The sequence below is a fragment of the Salvelinus alpinus genome, chromosome 29 (genome assembly GCF_045679555.1).
Source record: "Salvelinus alpinus chromosome 29, SLU_Salpinus.1, whole genome shotgun sequence".
Classification (NCBI taxonomy): domain Eukaryota; kingdom Metazoa; phylum Chordata; class Actinopteri; order Salmoniformes; family Salmonidae; genus Salvelinus; species Salvelinus alpinus.
This window is the reverse complement of record NC_092114.1, coordinates 41,268,294-41,289,555: the sequence shown is the minus strand read 5'-3', so window position 1 is coordinate 41,289,555 and position 21,262 is coordinate 41,268,294. Positions and strand designations below refer to the sequence as shown.

General features: G+C 45.6%; 1 protein-coding gene across 1 annotated transcript; it reads left to right on the top strand.

Moving 5' to 3' along the window:
- Positions 1-2,531: 2,531 nt before the first annotated feature.
- eloa (elongin A) lies at positions 2,532-21,060 on the top strand. The gene is made up of 12 exons (XM_071374660.1): positions 2,532-2,689; positions 3,718-3,774; positions 4,343-4,458; positions 4,567-5,105; positions 5,511-5,836; positions 6,034-6,145; positions 6,402-6,557; positions 6,917-7,014; positions 11,431-11,611; positions 17,219-17,348; positions 18,814-18,959; positions 20,237-21,060. Exons 1-12 carry the CDS (start codon positions 2,579-2,581, stop codon positions 20,296-20,298), a joined length of 2,034 nt encoding a protein of 677 aa, XP_071230761.1. The 5' UTR covers positions 2,532-2,578; the 3' UTR covers positions 20,299-21,060.
- Positions 21,061-21,262: the final 202 nt, after the last annotated feature.

Below are 21,262 nucleotides of genomic sequence, written 5' to 3'. Positions count from 1 at the left end.
CCGTGTTTGGAGGAATAGAAGGATGAGTACAACCCCAAGAACACCATCCCAACCGTGAAGCATGGAGGTGGAAACATCATTCTTTGGGGATGCTTTTCTGCAAAGGGGACAGGACGACTGCACCGTATTGAAGGGAGGATGGATGGGGCCATGTATCGCGAGATCTTGACCAACAACCTCCTTCCCTCAGTAAGAGCATTGAAGATGGGTCGTGGCTGGGTCTTCCAGCATGACAACGACCCGAAACACACAGCCAGGGCAACTAAGGAGTGGCTCCGTAAGAAGCATCTCAAGGTCCTGGAGTGGCCTAGCCAGTCTCCAGACCTGAACCCAATAGAAAATCTTTGGAGGGAGCCGAAAGTCCGTATTGCCCAGCGACAGCCCCGAAACCTGAAGGATCTGGAGAAGGTCTGTATGGAGGAGTGGGCCAAAATCCCTGCTGCAGTGTGTGCAAACCTGGTCAAGAACTACAGGAAACGTATTATCTCTGTAATTGCAAACTAAGGTTTCTGTACCAAATATTCAGTTCTGCTTTTCTGATGTATCAAATACTTATGTCATGCAATAAAATGCAAATTAATTAATTAAAAATCATACAATGTGATTTTCTGGATTTTTGTTTTAGATTCCTTCTCTCACAGTTGACGTGTACCTATGATAAAAATTACAGACCTCTACATGCTTTGTAAGTAGGAAAACCTGCAAAATTGTCAGTGTATCAAATACTTGTTCTCCCCACTGTATATGGCCATATCAGTACATGATCACCAATATCATTTTGACGTCACAAAGGATATTAAAGGCCCAGTGCAGTAAATACGTAATTCTCCTGTGTTTTATATATATTTCCACATTATGAGGTTGGAATAACGCTGTGAAATTGTGAAAATTATGATAATCCCCTTTAGTGTAAAACAGTGGTTCCCAAACTAGGGTTTGCGAACCCATGTGGGGTTGCCTGATATGAAAATGGGGTCGTGGGAGAATTTCCAAAATCCGGATAGTAGACGATCTTATACAGAGTGACTTACATGAACAATTAGTGTTAAGTGCCTTGTTCTAGGGCACATAGACAGAGTTTTAACCTAGTGGGCTCGGGGTTACTGGGCGAACGCTCTTAACTGCTAGGCTACCTGCCACCCTGATAATGTTGTCTTTGTCTCTCAAAATCCTTATAATGGGGTTAATTTAAAAAATCGAAATGAAAATTATTTCAATCTAAAAGTTAAAATTCAACCAGAGAGCCCCTTAGATCGGGAACGGCCGGCCGAACTTGACCTTTGTACTTGAATCATTCCCACGGTGAATGTGTAAGCCTTCTATGCTATGAAACCACATACTATTCCAGATACTTTGATATTACCAGCCACAATTGATATTGTGAAAAAATGTGTGGGGAGGCAGAGGCACAGAAACTCACATCAATACCTTTGTCAGATAACACTGTGAAACTAAGAATTGATGATATAGCTAACAATCAAGAGGAAACTGACTGAACGACTCAAACTCCCCACACTATGCTCTCCAAATGGATAGTAGCTGTGAGGGCCGAGATGCCCATGCATTGACTTTTGTTTTCTAGGGGGATGCTATTCACAAGTAAACATTGTTCTGTCTCACGATTCCCAAGCATGAAATGACACAGGGGATATTCCGTGTGCTGCGTGGCTATATTGACGAAAAACAGGTTCCATGGGATCGAATGGTGGGCTTTTGCACAGATGGGGCTACATCTATTAAGGTGCGGCAGAAAGCCTCTGTACTCTAGTTATGAATGTGTCTCCCTCTGCTATGTGGACGCACTGTATGATACACCCTCTGAGCTATAATGGATACACCGCAGCAACTGGCGGCAAAAGAGCTGAGCGCACAACTCGGAGGATATGCAGCAGGTAACTTCGATTGTAACCTAAATCGCGCACGCCTGTTGGCAAAACTATGTGGAGATATGGGATCAGAGCATGACAATGTTCTATTTCACACTGAGGCTTGGTGGTTATCGAGGGGGAGTGTTGGAAATATTTTTTTAATTGAGAGAGAAACTGCTGTCAATCACAATGTATGTAAAACTAAAAAAATACTTTGTTGACTTTCTGTATAATAAAATAAAATGTGGCTCCTTGGCTATGTAACAGACATATTTGGGAAACTGAACGAACTAAACGCAAGCATGCAGGGGAAATACACCAAAATTCTACAAAATACGTTTGACTATGATCCTGGCTGTGTTGACATGCTGGTAAGTGAAATCAAACCGCTGATTGAGCTGTCATGTGACCAAATGCTGCAGACAACACCTTCATGGTCCATTGTGTAGGAGTTCTGGTTCCTGACTCAAAGGGATATTTTTTTTCTTTTTGACCATTGTAATTGAACTCAATCACAGTAAGGTACTTAATTGTTACCCAGAAATTATTTTACATTGAGATAAAAACGGCTGCATTGGACCTTTCATCGTCAAGCAGGTGTCTGGTTTATCCTTTGTCAGCTGTTTTATTACGTAGTTCCGTCAATCTCCATGTCAACTGCAGGCTGACTGAAGCAGCGGATAGGACAGCGCTGACCCATTCCTGCTGTAATGACGCAGCTTCCGGGTCACAGGACACCAGCACTAAACATGGCGGAGGAGCTGTTGGAAGTGGTGGAGAGACTTCAGTCTCGGCTCTCCGAAAACCTAGAGCCTCGCAAGGTAATAATCGTAAGGCCCAGGATGGAACGGCAAGGCTGTAGTGGATGGCTTGCGCTCGCTAGAATGTTTTCAAATATTGTCGCGTGGCAGGTAGTTCCGCGAATGTAGCTAGCGACTGATTTTTCTAAGATCTCGTCACGATGCGTAACTTAGCCAACTGTTTTTCTTAACCATAGTTCATGTTAAGTTTAACCGAGTCCTCGAGCTACCTGCCAAGTCCGCAGAACTGTACTTTATGCATTGGAGCCAACGGACATTGCCACTTTCAAATGCTAATAATGTAGCCATCTAGCTAGTGTTCAAACGACACCGATTGTATAAGCTCCACGATCGAGTGACAGCAACATCAGCACGGGCCTAGTTGTTAGATTGTTGCAGTTCACTCATGGACCAGTCCACATTTTTAAGGGAAACAATACATCGGGTTGTTGTGCGTTATTGTGATGTCGGCAGTTTCTTGATTGTGTCTCATTGAACAACGCAATCCCTGCACACTGCCGTGTCGGGGTGGATTTTTATCAGCTGATCGACTTTAGTAAACACAACCCCCTCTCCGGATACGCGTAACTAGCCTACCTCACAACCCCCATAGGCCACGACAACGGACACATCTTGATGAGCCATGACAGTGCGTGATTCGGGCACATTTGTCAATTTCTGACTCAAATACATCCTGAAAGTACTGCACAGTTTGACATATATAGTCTACAAAGTCAAACTACCAGTAGGCCTACACTTTTACACAGATTACGCTAGCGTACGCTTTCACACAGAAGACCCATGTTGTCGTCAATGCTGTGATTTTGTAAATATTATGTCGCTATGTTTTCATTCAATGCTCAGCAGCCTTGAATTAACCTGACCGTTACCTTTAACCAGCTATATCCTCCCTTTTGGCATACCTGAATTTTGTGCACTTTGCTAGTGTGCAGACTGTTCTTTTTCTTCTCAGAATCAGGCTAATTAGGTCAATCAGTACCAAGGATGTAGTGAGCACTATGTAAATATTCTGTATTTGCACTATTTAGCTCCTGAAGACCCTCAAAAGGCTGGGGGAGCTGCCTATGACTGTGGATATCCTTGTGGTAAGATTTTAAAATAATGTATGGTCCCGTGTGGCTGTTGGTAGAGCATGGTGCTTGCAACGCCAGGGTAGTGGGTTCTAAACATTTAAGTAAATCAGTGCATGCTCACTACTGTAAGTTGCTCTGGATAAGAGCGTCTGCTAAATGACAAAAATGCTCATGTCACGATTTATAGCATCTCTTTCTTTAATCTCAAAGCCCCACATTGATTGCGCCCTAGTTCCTCAGTCACTGCAAAGTGTACTTTAGAAGAGGAAGCCAAATACAGTCTTTGGTTTTGCAACCGGATGTGGCCCTGTGTAGCCAGTTTCCCTATAGGAGTTGATGTGCTCTTCAATATTGTCAAGCAACCTTCAGAGCATGCTCACTTCTTTTTATGATGGGCAATAATGCTAATGTGGCCTGTTATGTGCAATACTAAGTGTGCTGGCCTGCTCACTTAACCATTAGAGCTCCTGAATCTATACAAACCACCCATGTTGTTCTAAATGACACTAAACATAATGTACTGAGGAGGACACCCTACTACTATCTGTGTCCCGCTTATATTTTGTTCTCACCGGTGCAGGAAACTGGAGTAGGAAAAACTGTGAATTCGTTCCGGAAACATGATCTTGCTGGAGATCTTGCGAAGAGCCTTGTGGCCAAGTGGAAGAAACTGGTTCCCACCCCGTCTGCTGAAAGGTACATTATTACTGAGGGGATTTCTTCTGATTCTTCGTCTTCATTGTCTAGCGTATTTATCTGAATTCTACTGAAGTGTAGCTTTAATGTTTTTCTTTTTCCTCACAGACCCAGCAACGCGAAGGATGTACGGACACACGCGCACCCTCGCATCGCGGAGGGAAAGGACGGGAGGCGTGAACGTGTCCGGGAACTATCCCCGGAGGAGCCGCCTCATGTAGAGGAGGACGAAGAGGAGGAAAGAGGCTACCGCACAAACTACTCCCCCTCCCCCCCACAGCACCACGACAGCCCCCCACAGCACCACGACAGCCCCCCACAGCTTGGCCACGGTGGCCAACGAGGGGGGTACCAGTCGGAGGGCTACGAGAGCCCCACGGAGGAAGAGCCAGAGCCCGCGCCCAGCCCCCCTCGCAAAGAGGTCCGACACGCCAAACCGCAAAAAGAGCCTGGGAGGGAGCATCACGGTTCCCACGGCGATCGGGGCGTGGAGAGACGGCAACGTCACGCCCAGGCGAGCAGCCGTGGTGGCGAAGGGAAGAAGAGCAGCGTGGGAAAGGAACCGCAGCACAGTGGCAAGGCCTCCAAGCACAGTCGGCACTCCACGCAGCACGAGAGCAAGAAGGACAAGAGAGGGGGAAGTGATGGTGAGTGTGCTGCCGAGTGAGTTTGCTGAGAGAAGTTCGCTGTGACTTCTGTGTCATTGTGACATTTACAGAGAGGCTGGTTCAAATGACATCCTATTCCATAGATGCCTCTTTCAATCTGAGTCAGTATTGGTCTGTTAATAGATGGTTTTCCAATCGTGTATTATATTTATACATATGGGATAATTATTTAAACTGTATTGTGGATATGGTGACCCATGGTCTTTTTCATCAGAACTCTAACAGTACTGCTATGGGTGATTTAAAATATGCATTGATAGTAGTGATTGTTACCATTTCCCCATTAAAGATGTGGGTTGTCTCACACTTCTAACCCCCCCCCCCCCCAAAAAAAAAATATATATACATCCCATAACATCCTTCCTTGTTCTGCTTACTCTCTAGGGAGGTCACGTGAGCCTAGGGACTCTCCTATATTAGCCCAGACACCCGAGGAGCAGGCAGAAGAGGCATTTGATACCCCCACCGTGTCGTTTGAATCCTTCCTCACATATGACGCCCCTACGCCCACTAAGAAGAAGAAGAAGCCCGGCAGCAGCAGTCGGCCCTCCTCCCACCACCACACACCTCCTCGACCTCCTGTCCAGCCTTCGCCTGCTGCGCCTTCCTCCTCCAAGGAGTCCAAGCCCAGCAAAGCAAACGGGAACCGCAGCAAGAGGGCTGATCCAGCCCAGACGGCAACGACCCCGGTGCCTGAGAAACGCAGGAGGGTAGGAACAGACTTTCACTGAACTTTTCCTCACTCGATCATGCGTATGTTATATTTGCTGTCAATTTTTTTGTGCTGGACAGTAAGTCCTTACAATCGTGTATGTTTTTATTAACCAGTTGCCCTGACGTTCCTATATATGTTGTTCTCAGGTTCTTGACTGAACGCTTCCTCTTTTAATGTACTCTTTTACCCCAGGTGGTCGAGGTTGTATCCACACTTCCTGACATCCCTCTGCCGGCCATCCAGCCTTACTACAGACCTCTGCCTTCCATTGATCTCACACCATTGTCTCCTCAGCGGCGCAAAGGTACTTAAAAAATGTTTTGGTTCCACCTTCACACTGTGTGTGGGTACATTCCAATATCCATAATATTGTACAACAGATTGCATTCCCAATACATTGATTAATTCTATGTTTTATGATAGCGTGGATATTGGAAGTAGAATTTGTGTACGTGTTGGACTTGTCATTTGGTTAAATGTGTATTAAGATAGTGTGTATTACTCTCTAGTTTTGATTGTCAGCAATTTGTCATGTTTAACTTTTCACCTCTTTCCGGCAGGTCCTGTGTCAAATGACGCCGAGGAGGACACCGGCTTCACTGGGAGACGCTTTAACTCTAAAATGACGGTCTACTCGGGTTCAAAGACGTCCTATCTGCCCAAGATGATGAGTCTGTACGAGCAGTGCATCAGGGTGCTACAAAACAACATTGACTGTGAGTGTTGTCTCCTAGTGACACTGTGAATGCCATGTGATGGCACCGTTATCACATTATGTACTTGTATTTAGTCAAGTGTATATGTTAATGTCCTACACCTATCATCTTCCAGAAGGGAGAAGGCAAAGACATGGATTATTTTTAATGGGCTATTGTGCAAACACCAAACTTAATTGTTGTGTGGATTCTTATGGCTGCTGGCCAACTTTGATCCACTTGTATAAAATAATTTCACCAAAACTAAGAGCAACACGTGACATTCTCTTTAACATTACACTGTTAGTGTCTTACTCCTAGGACTATTATCTTAGAGGTGCTTGACACCCTGCTGATTGTGTCACTGTATGTTTGTCCAGCAATTGATGAGGTGGGAGGCGTGCCTTTTGAGATACTGGAACCGGTACTAGAGCGATGCACCCCAGAACAGCTTTACCGCATTGAGCAGTGCAATCAGGTAACACACACACAATAAAAGTATGAATGCACAAATCCTCACCCAGTATGAAATGGTCAGTGCAAGTCAAAAGTTTACACACTTAGGTTAGTCATTTTTCAAACACTCCACAAACTCTAGTTTTGGTTAAGTCGGTTAGGGCATGACACAAGTAATGTTTCCAACAATTGTTTAGATTATTTCACTCACACTTCCAGTGGGTCAGAAGTTTACATACACTAAGTTATTTTTATTATAACTAGGCAGTTAAGAACAAATTCTTAATTTCAATGACTGCTGAGGAACAGAACGACAGATTTTTACCTTGTCAGCTCGGGGATTCAATCATACAACCGTTCAGTTACTCGTCCAACGCTCTAATCACTAGGCTACCTGCCGCCCCTAACGTTGACTGCGCCTTTAAACAACTTGGACAATTCCTGCAAATAATGTAATGGCTTTAGAAGCTTCTTATAGGCTAATTGACATCATTTAAGTCAATTGGAGGTGTACCTGTGGATGTATTTCAAGGCCTACCTTCAAACTCAGTGCCTCTTTGCTTGACATCATGGGAAAATCAAAAGAAATCACCCTAGACCTCCACAAGTCTGGTTCATCCTTGGGAGCAATTTCAAACACCTGAAGGTACCACGTTCATCTGTACAAACAATAGTACGCAAGTATAAACATACCACTCAGGAAGGAGACACGTTCTGTCTCAGATGCACGTACTTTTGTGAAAAGTACAAATCAATCCCAGAACAGCAAAGGACCTTGTGAAGATGCTGGAGTAAACATGTACAAAAGTATCTATATCCACACTAAAACGAGTCCTATATTGACAACCTGAAAGTCCGCTCAGCAAGGTAGAAGCCATTACTCCAAAACTGCCATAAAAAAGCCAGACTTGTTTGCAACTGCACATAGGTACAAATATCGTACTTTTTAAAGAGAAGTCCTGTGGTCTGATGAAACAAATAGGACTGTTTGGCCATAATGACCATCGTTATGTTTGGAGGAAAAAGGGGGACGCTTGCATGCTGAAGAACACCATCCCAACCGTGAAGCACGGCGGTGGCAGCATCATGTTGTGGGGGTGCTTTGCTGCAGGAGGGACTGGTGCACTTCAAAATAGATGGCATCATGAGGTAGGAAAATTATGTGGATATATCGAAGCAACATCTCAAGTCATCAGTCAGGAAGTTAAAGCTTGGTCGCAATTGGGTCTTCCAAATGGACAATGACCCCAAGCATACTTCCAAAGTTGTGGCAAAATGGCTTAAGGAAAACAAAGTCAAGGTATTGGAGTGGCCATCACAAAGCCCTGACTTCAATCCTACTGAAAAAGTGTGAGCAAGGAGGCCTACAAACCTGACTCCGTTACACCAGCTCTGCCAGGAGGAATGGGCCAAAATTCACCCAACTTATTGTGGGAAGCTTGTGGAAGGCTACCCAAAACATTTGACCCAAGTTTAAATTGTTTAAGGCAATGCTACCCAATACTAATTGAGTGTATATAAACTTCTAACCCACTGGGAATGTGATGAAAGAAATAAAAGCTGAAATAAATAATTATCTACTATTCTGACATTTCACATTCTTAAAATAAAGTGGTGATCCTAACTGACCTGAGACTGGGAATTTTTACAAGGATTAAATGTCAGGAATTGTGAAAAACTGAGCTAATGCATTTGGCTAAGGTATATGTAAACTTCAAAGCTCTCCCTTTCCCTCCATTTGGCAAATCTGACCATAATTGTAACCCGATTCCTGCTTACAAGCTAAAATTAAAGCAGGAAGCACCAGTGAGCACCAGGTCAATAAAAAAGTGGTCAGATGAAGCGGATGCTAAGCTACAGGACTGTTTTGCTAGCACAGATTCTTCTGATGGTATTGAGGAATACACCAGTCATTGGGCTCATCAATAAGTGCATCGATGACGTCGTCCCCACAGTAACCGTATGTACATACTCCAACCAGAAGCCTTGGATTACAGGCATCATCTGAACTGAGCTAAAGGGTAGAGCTGCCACTTTCAAGGAGCGGGAATATAACCCAGAAGCTTATAAGAAATCCCGCTATGCCCTCTGATGAACCATCAGACAGGCAAAGCGTCAATACAGGACTAAGATTGAATCGTACTACACCGGCTCCGACGGATGTGGCAGGGCTTGCAAACCATTACAGACTACAAAGAGCAGCACAGCGACACGAGCCTACCAGACAAGCTAAACTACTTCTATGCTCGCGTCGTGGCAAATAACACTGAAACATGCATGAGCACCATCTGTTCCGGATGACTGTGCGATCACTCTCCCCGCAGCCGACGCGAGTCAGACCTTTAAACAGGTCAACATTCACAAGGCCCAGACAGATTACCAAGACGTGTACATGCGCTGACCAACTGGCAAGTGTCTTCACTGATATTTTCAACGTGTCTGAGTCTGTAATACCAACATGTTTTAAACAGACCACCATAGTCCCTGCGCCCAAGAACACTGCGGTAACCTGCCTAAATGACTACCGACATGTAGCGCAACAACATTAGTCCCCCGGATGTGCCGCACATTGAGATGGAATGCAACGACCGTTAGTTCCCAAAAATATCAAATGTGTCCGAGCCACGACCAAAAGAGGAGCGACCCCTAGGTACATCTGGGTCACCTTCCCAGAGCACTCTCCCCTGAGTTTTCCTTCCCTAACCAGCTCTAGCCACTCTTGTTACAGCTTGATTTTTAGCACGCTCAAACCCGTTTTTAAATTAATTACTTTTCATACTTTAGCCAATCAGCACACTCAATCCTGTTTAAATGGCAATTCTTTTTCATATTTTACACGATCATGCTCTAGCATCTCATGCTCATGCTCTAGCTCTAACAGAAGCAGTTCTTTCTGCTGTTCAAAAAGACTACTAGGACTAACAGATGGAGCGGCCATTAATGTTACGGGGAAACGGCGAGTCCTCAGAGGCTGCCCCAGTGGTAACTTCAAGAATACCACTCCATCAGATTAGCCTTCAATATCAACCTCATAGAATGTTTTAGACGTTTATCACTAATTTCAACCTTCAACAGCTGTTCTTCAGTACATCATTCTAACAGTTCCTCTGATGGAAAGCGAATGAACTCTACGTAAGACACCATAGTCATAAGAAAAATGAAAAAAAATCCTTGCTCTTCCCCCTACTGAGCACACCAGACCACAAACAGAAATGACAATCATATTGGGCACCACAGAAGAGAGATGAGATATATGGAGCTTCCCCAAAACCTACAGTAACTCAACCTTAGTCTTCGTGTGGATTTGCAGTGGGTAATTACACACTGTAGCCAACTGGCAAGGAAATAAACCACCCAGCACACTGGCAGATTCCCCCAAGCCACAGATGTGCCCCTGAGACACCTGCTCAGTCCACAGACACCACACAATAACCATGCCCAACGTATTCCAAAGTGAAACATCGCTAAGCCTAACAGAGGAAAAAAGGCTGTAGCTAGTGTCACTACCCTCCCAAATCTCCCACTGAGGTACACAGCCGATTGTACTCACCTCCTCTGACCGATATTCCAACAGCGAGTAGAACAAGAGTCTCCAGCCTTGGCAGGGGCCTGGAAACTAACCAATGTACTTTCTTCAACGCAGCACACAACCAACTATCCACCGCAGTGGCAAGTTTACCAAACAAACAAAGGCAACCAGTACTGGGCACCAAACATTACAACTCAAACAAGCTGTAACAAAAGATGCAAACAAAGCACCTAGAGTTTAACATTAACTCCACATTTTCTCCCAAACACAACACATACTAGTAAGCCAAACGGCACTAGTATTAGTCCTTAAGAAATCAACTGCTATACACATATCTAGGAACCAACCTTATGATCCCGGATAAGCCCCCACTTGTCACGAACTGGCTCAAAGTGCGTAACAAAAAGGGAGATAAGGAATAACAAAATATATTTAACTAAAGTACACTAAATATAATTAACAATGGTGTGTGTAATCAGTAGTGTGAGTGGTTGCGTGCATAAATGTGATAATGAGGGGTGTTGAAAGGTGCCACCGCAAACAATCAAAATCTCTGTGTCTGCATGGAGAGAGTCTCCTCAATGAATGGGGAACGAGGTGCATTTATCCTGGGACACACCCAAACCCAGGTGTGTCCCATTTCACTGACGACCCTCCCGGCTCCGCCCACCGACATCCTATTAAGGAAAACAAGAGCAAAGAGAAAGAATTCGGCAGACAGAGTGGGAGGGTCGTCACAATGGGGTATGGGTAGATGGGTGAGGAAAATATTTATTTAATCAATTTTGAATTCGGGCTGTAACACAACAAAATGTGTAATAATTCAAGGGATATGAATACTTTCTGAAGGCACTGTATTTCATGTCAACATTTGTATTTTATAATTTTAAACCAACATTTTCCTCTCAGTGTTTTATGGAGGACTCTGATGAGCTTTGGCAACGCCACTGCCAGCGTGACTTCAAGCGTGAGACGCCCCAGGAGTACGAATCATGGCGGGAGATGTACCTGCGGAAACACGACGAGCGGGAGGAGCGCCTGCGCAAGCTCACCCAAAACATCAGCTCGGCCCATGCCAACAAGCCCAAAGGTTCTCTATGTCCTATCTGAGCTGGATCCTACTATACAGTAGTTATTACTAGGAGTTATTTCATCCATGAAAGTGTACTGAGGGTGTTTATTTTGAGTGAGCATATGTGTAAATACAGTACCAGTCAAAAGTTTGGACACACCTACTCATTCCAGGGTTTTTCTTTATTTTTACTATTTTCTACATTGTAGAATAATAGTGAAGGCATCAAAACTATTAAATAACACATGTGGAATCATGTAGTAACCAAAAAAGTGTTAAACAAATCAAAATATATTTGAGATTTTTCAAAGTAGCCCCCCTTTTCCTTTGATAGCTTTGCACACTTGGCATTCCCTCAACCAGCTTCATGAGGTAGTCACATGGAATGCATTTCAATTAACAGGTGTGCCTTGTTGATTTGTGGAATTTCTTTCCTTAATGTGTTTGAGCCTATCAGTAGGGGTGGTATACAGAAGATAGCCCTATTTGGTAAAAGACCAAGTCCATATTATGGCAAGAACAGCTCAAATAAGCAAGAAACAACAGTCCATCATTACTTTAAGACATGAAGGTCAGTCAATCCAGAAAACTGCAAGAACTTTGATAGTTTCTTCAGGTGCAGTCGCAAAAACCATCAAGCTCTATGATGAAACTGGCTTTCATGAGGACTGCCACAGAAAAGGAAGATCCAGAGTTACCTCTGCTGCAGAGGATAAGTTCATTAGAGTTACCAGCCTCAGAAATTGTAGCCCAAATAAATGCTTGACAGAATTAAAGTAACAGATACATCAACTTTTCAGAGGAGATTGCGTTAATCAGGCCTTCATGGTCAAATTGCTGCAAAGAAACCACTACTAAAGGACACCAATAATAAGAAGAGACTTGATTGGGCCAAGAAACGCAAGCAATGGACATGAGACCGGTGGAAATCTTTCCTTTGGTCTGTGTCCAAATTTGAGATTTTTGGTTCTAACCTCCGTGTCTTTGTGAGATACAGAGTAGGTGAACGAATGTTATGTTTCACTATATTGGATCACTCCAATATATTGGTAGGACTCTGCGGCGGAGGGATACATCCGAGGTGAGGATTTACAGATTTACTCCTGTGTACACCTGTATCACGGCTGGGGTCCGCCCCTATATATATAGACCCCATGGTCGCGAAACACGTTCTCTTTCATTTTCTCGGTGGATGTCCGTGTGGTTTGAGGTACAAACTTTCTGCGGTTTGCTCTGGTAAGTCACTGGTAAGTGTAATATATTGCATGGAAGTGCTCCACTCGCTGCACTCGTTTGATCTGTATCTTCTGCCCGTGGTTTGTCGTACTTGTTTCGTTAGCATTACACTACGATTCCGTATGCATCCATTATGTTATGTCTCCCGCTGCCACAAACTGTAATTTACCTTACACAACTTGCCCACTGGCTTGTTCTATATGTGTGTTGTGAATTGCTTTAACATGCTACTCCCTGTGCTGTATGCGTGGATTCTCTGCTAATTACCCTGCAAGTTTCTTTTTCTTGTTCTTTCCCCTGCAGAGTGTAAGAGTATTGTGGTGGGCTTTCCGCTACGTTGAGACATTAACTTTGGAGTTCTTTAACGGAGTTACTCCATCATATGATGCTGTTTTTACTGCTTCGATATTAAACCAGCAAGGTAATATTGCAGTTGGCGTAAAATAAATCAAATCATTACCTGGTTGCTGTTAAAAAATATATATATTTTTCGTCTGCTGTTTTTCCCACACTGGTCTTCCCTGTTTTTTTTGCAGAGGTACTGGGTAATTTATCACTCACCGGGTTCCTATTCCTTCAAGCGGGTCACGACATAAGCTCTCCCAGGGTGTCATACCCCTGCTCCGTGGCCTTGTAGGCTTGGCTGAGCTTATGGCTTCCCTTTGTGACATGTGTGATGGTGGCATCCCCCTGGGGATCCGCATACCTTGTGTATGCACTGCCTGGGTTTGAGTCACGCAGAGAGGGTGGTGGAGTGCCCTACTGGATGCCTGTTTTTTGTGTGGTGTTCTAAGAGGCCATGTGTGAGTGGTTTGGCCAGGCTCAGGCTGGGGAAGAGCTCCCTCAGGAGTGGTGCGCCAGCGACCTGTTAGTCCCTCTCCTGGGCACAGTACCCATCCCAGGAAGCGTGGCCGGAGCCACCGCAGGCGGAGCCCATCTGCTGCCAGTCCTGGATGGGGGCAGTAGTTGGACCGCTGGGACTACCTTGAACGGAGGGCGCATGCCCTGCGTCAGGAGATTGATAGGCTGTTCCTGGGGGATGATGCTGGCACTGTTCACCACCGTGAGCGGGGCTGCCAGGCCATCAGAAGCCGGCAGCGGGGATTCATCGCCCCCAGCTGCTCGAGAGGCTATGAGGAACCTACTCACTCGGGCAGCCACTGCACTGGACATCAAACTAGTGGATAGTGATGACTTTCCATCTCAGCTGAGTTCTGCGAGGCGTTGCAGAAGAGCTGGGCCTCTGTCAGGGGGTGCTTCTGACTCACAGCAGAGACTGGACCATGGAGTTATGTTTGCAGGCGCAGAGTCATTTGGCCTCTGGGAGTACCCGATCATAGACACCATGATAGGTGCCATGGTCCTCCCGCACCGGGAGATTATAGGATGGAACCTGCGACTGAAGCCGGGACCCCCCAGAGTCTTTGATGCGGACTTGAAAGCCACATATGGGTCCCTCTGCTTTCTTGGCTGCCCTACCAACTGCCTTACCATGCAGCTGCAGGCCTACCTGCATACTCTGTTTCCCCGGCTGCAGTAGGGCACAGAGAAGCTCCTCCGGTAAGCGATGGAGGTGTCTCGCCTGCTTTCCCTGTTCCAGGAGGGATGTGGCCCGTGCCGGGATGTGGCCATGTGGTTACCTCCCGTCGCCATCTCTGGTTGGCCCAATCCCGTCTGCCAGCTGCTCTCCAGAGCCACTCTCCATCACCGCAGCGCTTACGTTTGGCTTAGGGGTTGATGACATTCTGGAACAGACCGATAATGTTCGTAGGGATCGGGAGACCCTGAGACGGTTTATGCCGCCGCCTCAGGCCCGGGTCCAAGGCAGACGGACCGTCGCCTTGGACCCGGGAGAAGCGGCCGTGGGAGGAGGGTGTGGAGTCCCCCTGGGCGTTGTCCACAATGCTTGAGGGGTACCGACTCCAATTCCGGTGCCGGCCCCCGTCCTTCAGGGGCCTTCGTGTCACCACGGTCCGCAGGATCGAGACATCAGAATGGCTAGGTGGGTTCTACACTTATTTTGTGGTCCCAAAAAGAGACAGAGGGTTTTGACCGATTCTGGACCTCCGCAACCTCAATGGGTATTTGAAGGTACTGAGGTTCCACATGCTGTCCCCAGCCCGTGTGTTGCAGGCCGTGTCCAGGGACCAGTGGTTTGTTACGCTGGACCTGAGGGATGCGTACTTCCATGTTCCTGTTCAACCAGCTCATTGGCAGTACCTCCGATTCGCTTTCGAATGGACGGCTTACGAATTCATGGTTCTTTCCTGCTGCCTCTCCTTGGCACCCCACACTTTCACAAAGTGCATGGACGCTGTCCTGGCACCTCTCACGTCCAGAGGATTGTTAATCCTTAATTACCTGGACGATTGGCTGATTTGTGACCCGAACAGGACCCAGGTCCTGTCAGAGACATGCTCCTGACCCACATCGGCAGGCTGGCATTACTGTAAACAACAAGAAGAGTCGTCTGACTCGCACCCAGAGGGTGACCTTCATTGGCATGGAACTGGACTCCTGCCCACCAGAAGGGTTCAGGTGATCTTATCTTGCCTCGACCACTTTCGGCAGTGTCCGCCCTGACCTGCCAATGCCTGTTGGGCTTGCTGATGGTGGCCTCGTTGCTGATTCCCCTGGGCCTGCTCCATCTCCTGCCTCTTCAACAATGGTTCAACTCTCACCGGCTGCACCCAAAGCGCCACCATCGCCGCCAGCTGCGGGTGACCGCACAGTGCCTCAGGGCATTGTTGAAGTGGCGCTGTCGCTCCGTTCTCTCAGGTAGGGTGGAGATGCTGAGGATGTGCAGCTGTTGGCTACCCCCTTGGAGTGGCAGGCACATCAATGCACTACAGCTATACTGCTGGCCCGGTTGTCTTTCCTTCCACATCTGAAGGGAAGACATGTCCTGGTGAGAATGGACAACACCACAGTGGTGGCTTACATCAACCATCAGGGTGGACTGAGGTCCCACCGTCGCCATCTTATGGCACGGAGCTCCTTCTCTGGAATCAGTGATGTCTAGTGTCTCTATGCGCAACGCACGTACCTGGCATCCTGAATGTGGCTGTGGATATGTTCTCGGGAGGGCCTGCCACATTGGGACTGGAGCCTACATCCCCAAGTGGTGCCGCACCTGTGCGACAAGTTCGGGAGGGCACAGGTGGACCTGTTTGCCTCCCTGGACAATGCATACTGCCCCCTGTGGTACTCCATGTCGGAGCCACCAAGGCCTCTGGGCATGGATGCTCTGGCTCACAATTGGCCAGGGCTGGAGCTTTTACACATTCCCCCCTTTTCCCCTGATCCAGGCTGTGCTGGATGGGACCAGGATGGCGGAGAATTGTCTGCTGCTGTTGGCCCCATACTAGCCCAGACGACCCTGGTTCAGCCTTCTTCTGTCCCTGTTGTTTGGGACACCTTGGCAACTTCCCCTGAGACACGACCTGCTGTCTCAGGCCGGGGAACTCTGTGGTATCCGAGACCGTGGATGGACAGGCCAGTGGGGCGCCATCCCTTGGTCTCCAGGTTTATGAAGTGTGTTCGTCGCCTGCGTCCAGCTAGGACCCGCTCAATGCCGAGCTGGGATCTGGATCTGGATGTGGTCTTGGCAGCTTTGGCAAAGCCGCCTTTCGACCTGTTGGGAGTCTGCCTCCCTGTAACACCTCTCTATGAAGGTATTTTTCTTGGTAGCGATTACTTCCATGAAGAGGGTGGGTGAGCTCCATGCTCTATCGGTAAGTTCTGAGTGCTACCGGATGGACCCTGGTGGGAGGAGTATATCTCTCCGCCACAACCCTTCAGTACTCCCGAAGGTTCTTTCAGACAGGCATGTGAACATCCCTTTTATCCTGTCTGCTTACGAACACACTAAGCGCAAACCAGATGGGATATCATTTGTTTTTCAACAGGACAATGACCCAACACTCCTCCAGGCTGTGTAAGGGCTATTTGACCAAGAAGGAGAGTCAGATGACCTGCATCAGATGACCTGTCCTCCACAATCACCCGGCCTCAACCCAATTGAGATGATTTGGGATGAGTTGGACCGCAGAGTGAAGGAAAAGCAGCCAACAAGTGCTTAGCAAATGTGGGGACTCCTTCCAGACTGTTGGAAAAGCATTCCAGGTGAAGCGGGTTGAGAGAATGCCAAGATTGTGCAAAGCTGTCATCAAGGCAAAGGGTGGCTACTTTGAAGAATATAAAATATATTTTGATTTGTTGGACTCTTGTTTGGTTACTACATGATTCCATATGTGTTATTTCATAGTTTTGATGTCTTAACTATTATTCTACAACGTAGAAAATTGTAAAAATGAAGAAAAACCCTTGAATGAGTAGGTGTGTCCAAACTTTTGACTGGTACTGTATGTGTGTGTGTTTTCCTCGCAGGTCGACAGGTTAAAATGGCATTTGTGAACTCGGTCGCAAAACCTCCACGTGATGTCCGCCGGCGACAGGAGAAGTTTGGTACTACAAGCACCTCCACTGCCAGCTCCACCGCAGCTGCTGCTCCGATCAAGTATGTGGACACTAGTGTGCATACCACTATCAAACACTGCATAGTACTGCATGTTGGCACTTCCATGTTTATTCTTTCCTACTTACATTTCCTTATCTGAAGACATGATTGGCTGAATGGTAACTTTGTATGCTAACATGTAATTCAGACTCTCAAACTTATTCTCAAAGGTTCACTAGATCATATTTTCATCAACAAGTTGACCGTTATGATTTTCACCCCAATTTTGATCTTGTCTCATCTCTGCAACTCTCCAACTGGCTCGGGAGGCAAAGGTCGAGTCATGCGTCCTCAGAAACATGACCCGCCAAACCGTGCTTCTTAATACTCGCCCGCTTAACCCGAAAGCCAGCTGCACCAATGTGTCGGCGGAAACACAGTTCAACTGACAACCGAGGTCAGCCTGCAGGCGCCCGGCCTGCCACAAGGAGTCGCTAGAGCGCGATGAGACAAATAAAGCCCCCCAGCCACACCCTCCCCTAACCCTGACGACGCTGGGCCAATTGTGTGCCGCCCTATGGGACTCCCGATCATGGCCGGTTGTGATACAGCCCGGGATTGAACCCGGGTCTGTAGTGACACCTCTAGCACTGCAATGCAGTGCCTTAGACCGCTGTGCCACTCGGGAGGCCGACCGTTATGATTCTATGTGAATTGTTGCAACGTCATCATGGGAAGTTATAAAGGTTATCAAGTTCACGCAGAGAGATTATGATTCCTGACATTGAAATACAATGCTGAAACTCCCCCTGGCATTTTCTGGCTGTTCTGAACTTGCAGGAGGACACACAGCTTCAGGGATGCCAGAGGACCATATGTTAAACAGGAAAAGCAAGAGACTAAAGCGAAAGATTTCCCTGTGTTCAATCTGGTGTCAGGGTGAGGCTGGAGAGGCTGAAAGAGAAGAGCACATACAAACATTACATAATTCCTTTAATCTCTCCACCACCATCAAACATTTTGTTATGCTGGCACTTACATTTTCATCTACACAGAAATGCTTGGCTGAATGTTAACTTAAGATAATATGCACTTCAGCATATTTGTATCCAAAATTTGATGCAAATATGTCTTGTTTTGAAGAATGAATGAGTAGCCATAAGATATCATAAAGTTTCAACACACTGGAGGATGAAATGGAATAGAGACAGACATTCTGACGTTTTCTGGCCGTTCCGAACATGCAGGGAGACGGCAAGCTTCAGAGACATTGTGAAAGCATGACAGGAAAAGAAAGCGAAACAGTTGTTCAATCTGACGACAGGTTGAGGATATAGGAGCTAGGCTACATGAGTAAAGAAGAGCAAATATTAACTTTATTGAAATGTTGATTGTGAGAACTATTAAGTGATGTAGATGGTGCTTATAATGTCCCCCAGGCTTGAAAACATACAATTATGAAACTATACTGTTTTGTATATTCCTGTACACTGATTGGATAGTCCTTCCTGTTTTTTTTCTTCAGAATAAGGCCAGCCATGTCTTATAGCTCTCACTTGGCTGAGCCCAGCCACTCCTCCTCTCACGACAGTCCCCCTGAGACCTCTCGCTCCTCAGGCCCCAGCGGTGGGGGTTGCCCCAGCGCAAAAGACAACAAGCCACAGGTCAAAAGTGAGTATCGTGTGTGTGAGAAAATGGGTGCAGAAATGTACGCTAATGTTCAAAAGTTTGGGGTCACTTAGAAATGTCCTTGTTTTTGAAAGAAAAGCACAGTTTTTGTCCATTTTTAAAATAACTACATTTATCAGAAATACAGTGTAGACATTTGTTAATGTTGTAAATGACTAGTTCTTTCACAGAACAGCGCAAACTGGCACTAATCAGAATAGAAAGAGGAGTGGGAGGCCCCGGTGCACAACTGAGCAAGAGGACAAGTACATTAGAGTGTCTAGTTTGAGAAACAGACGCCTCACAAGTCCTCAACTGGCAGCTTCATTAAATAGCACCCGCAAAACACCAGTCTCAAAAGTGAAGAGGCGACTTTGGGATGCTGGCCTTCTAGGCCAAGTTCCTCTGTCCGTCTTAATCTTTTCTTTTTATTGGCCAGTCTGAGATAATGCTTTTTCTTTGCAACTCTGCCTAGAAGGCCAGCATCCCGGAGTCGCCTCTTCACTGTTGCTGTTGAGATTGGTGTTTTGTGGGTGCTATTTAATGAAGTTGACAGTTGAGGACTTGTGAGGCATCTGTTTCTCAAACTAGACACACTAATGTACTTGTCCTCTTGCTCAGTGGTGCACCGGGGCCTCCCACTCCTCTTTCTATTCTGGTTAGAGGCAGTTTGCGCTGTTCTGTGAAGGGAGTAGTACACAGCATTGTAAAAGATCTTCAGTTTCTTGGCAATTTCTCACATGGAATAGCCTTCATTTCTCAGAACAAGAATAGACTGATGAGTTTCAGAAGAAAGTTCATTGTTACTGGACATTTTGAGCCTGTAATCGAACCCACAAATGCTGATGCTTCAGATACTCAACTAGTCTAAAGAAGGCCAGTTTTTATTGCTTCTTTAATCAGAACAACAGTTTTCAGCTGTGCTAACGTAATTGCAAAAGGGTTTTCTAATGATCAATTAGCCTTTTAAAAATGATACATTTGGATTAGCTAACACAATGTGCCGTCGAAACACAGGAGTGATGGTTGCTGATAATGGGCCTCTGTACGCCTATGTAGATATTCCATTAAAAATCTGCTGTTTCCAGCTACAGTAGTCATTTACAACATTAACAATGTCTACACTGTATTTCTGATCAATTTGATGTTATTTTAAAGGACAAAATCTTTTTTTTATATTTTCTGATTTTAAAACATTTTGACTTTAATCTGTGTTGAGAGGACATGTCTGCGTGGCTAACTTTTCTGCTGTTACAATGTCACGTCTGTTTGTCTTGCAGAAATCGCCCCCATGATGGCTAAAACTATCAAAGCTTTCAAGAACAGATTCTCCCGCCGATAGAGTTAGAGAGATGAATGTATGAAGTTATTGAGAGGAAGAGAGATTGTAGGAGCTAAGTGAGCTAAGCTCTTTTTTTTTTAAATTCAATGAATTATGGAAGATCTACAAACCCCGACCAGACATGTGTACGCACGCACACACACAGACACACACACAGATTTATTCCATTATTTTAGCGTTTCTTAAATACACACACAATTATGTCCTCTATTTTTAACTGTTCCCAGTTTGACCCTGGCAAACACACACTTGTACACACACACAAACAAAATAACATTTCAAAGGTGAAACTAGTCATTTGTTACAAGTTCATACAAGCAGTATCACACTACAGAGGGACTCTGACAGACAGAACTATTCTTTATTATGGTACGCATAAGTTAAGACATCAAACTACATAGTGCTGTTAGTCAGTCATGTTTTTAAATACAATTGAGTAGACATCTTTTTACTCCAGTGTATTCCCACTTTGTTTTCCTACTGTGTTCAGTGTTGAACCACATGTGCATCCCTACTTTTATCTGGTTCACTGTGATGAGTGAGGAATGAAGTGACTGCGGGAAGAGGAAAACACAAAAAGGGAGAGAGTAAAGAGCAAGTGATAGGACCCTGCAGCTTCACTCGTATGTATTTATTTTAAACTCTGGGACCCCTGGGTCACCCTGAACCCAGACCCAAATGGAAGTGGATGAAATAGTCATTTTAATAGATTTTAATAAATGTTATATGGACATTTTTAATAAAATTGACTTTTTGCCCTCATATGTTAATGGTCTATTTTCTTCAGTCTGTGTTGATGTTGAAAAACACAGTTCAAATCTAGCAATGGAACCAAGCAATAGTGCACTGAATAAATTGCTGTAATAGGGTACATTCTGTATGCCCCACACTGAGAACAGAGAATGCCATTGTTCAGCTTTATATTGTATCACTGTAATAATGACTACTGAAAGAAATATACAAT

Coding starts and splice junctions, on each gene's coding strand:
- eloa (XM_071374660.1), top strand. CDS start 2,579: ATGACGCAGCTTCCGGGTCACAGGACACCAGCACTAAACATGGCGGAG. Junction 5,106..5,510: donor CAAGAGAGGGGGAAGTGATG/GTGAGTGTGCTG, acceptor CTTACTCTCTAG/GGAGGTCACGTGAGCCTAGG. Junction 17,349..18,813: donor GCAGCTGCTGCTCCGATCAA/GTATGTGGACAC, acceptor TTTTTTCTTCAG/AATAAGGCCAGCCATGTCTT.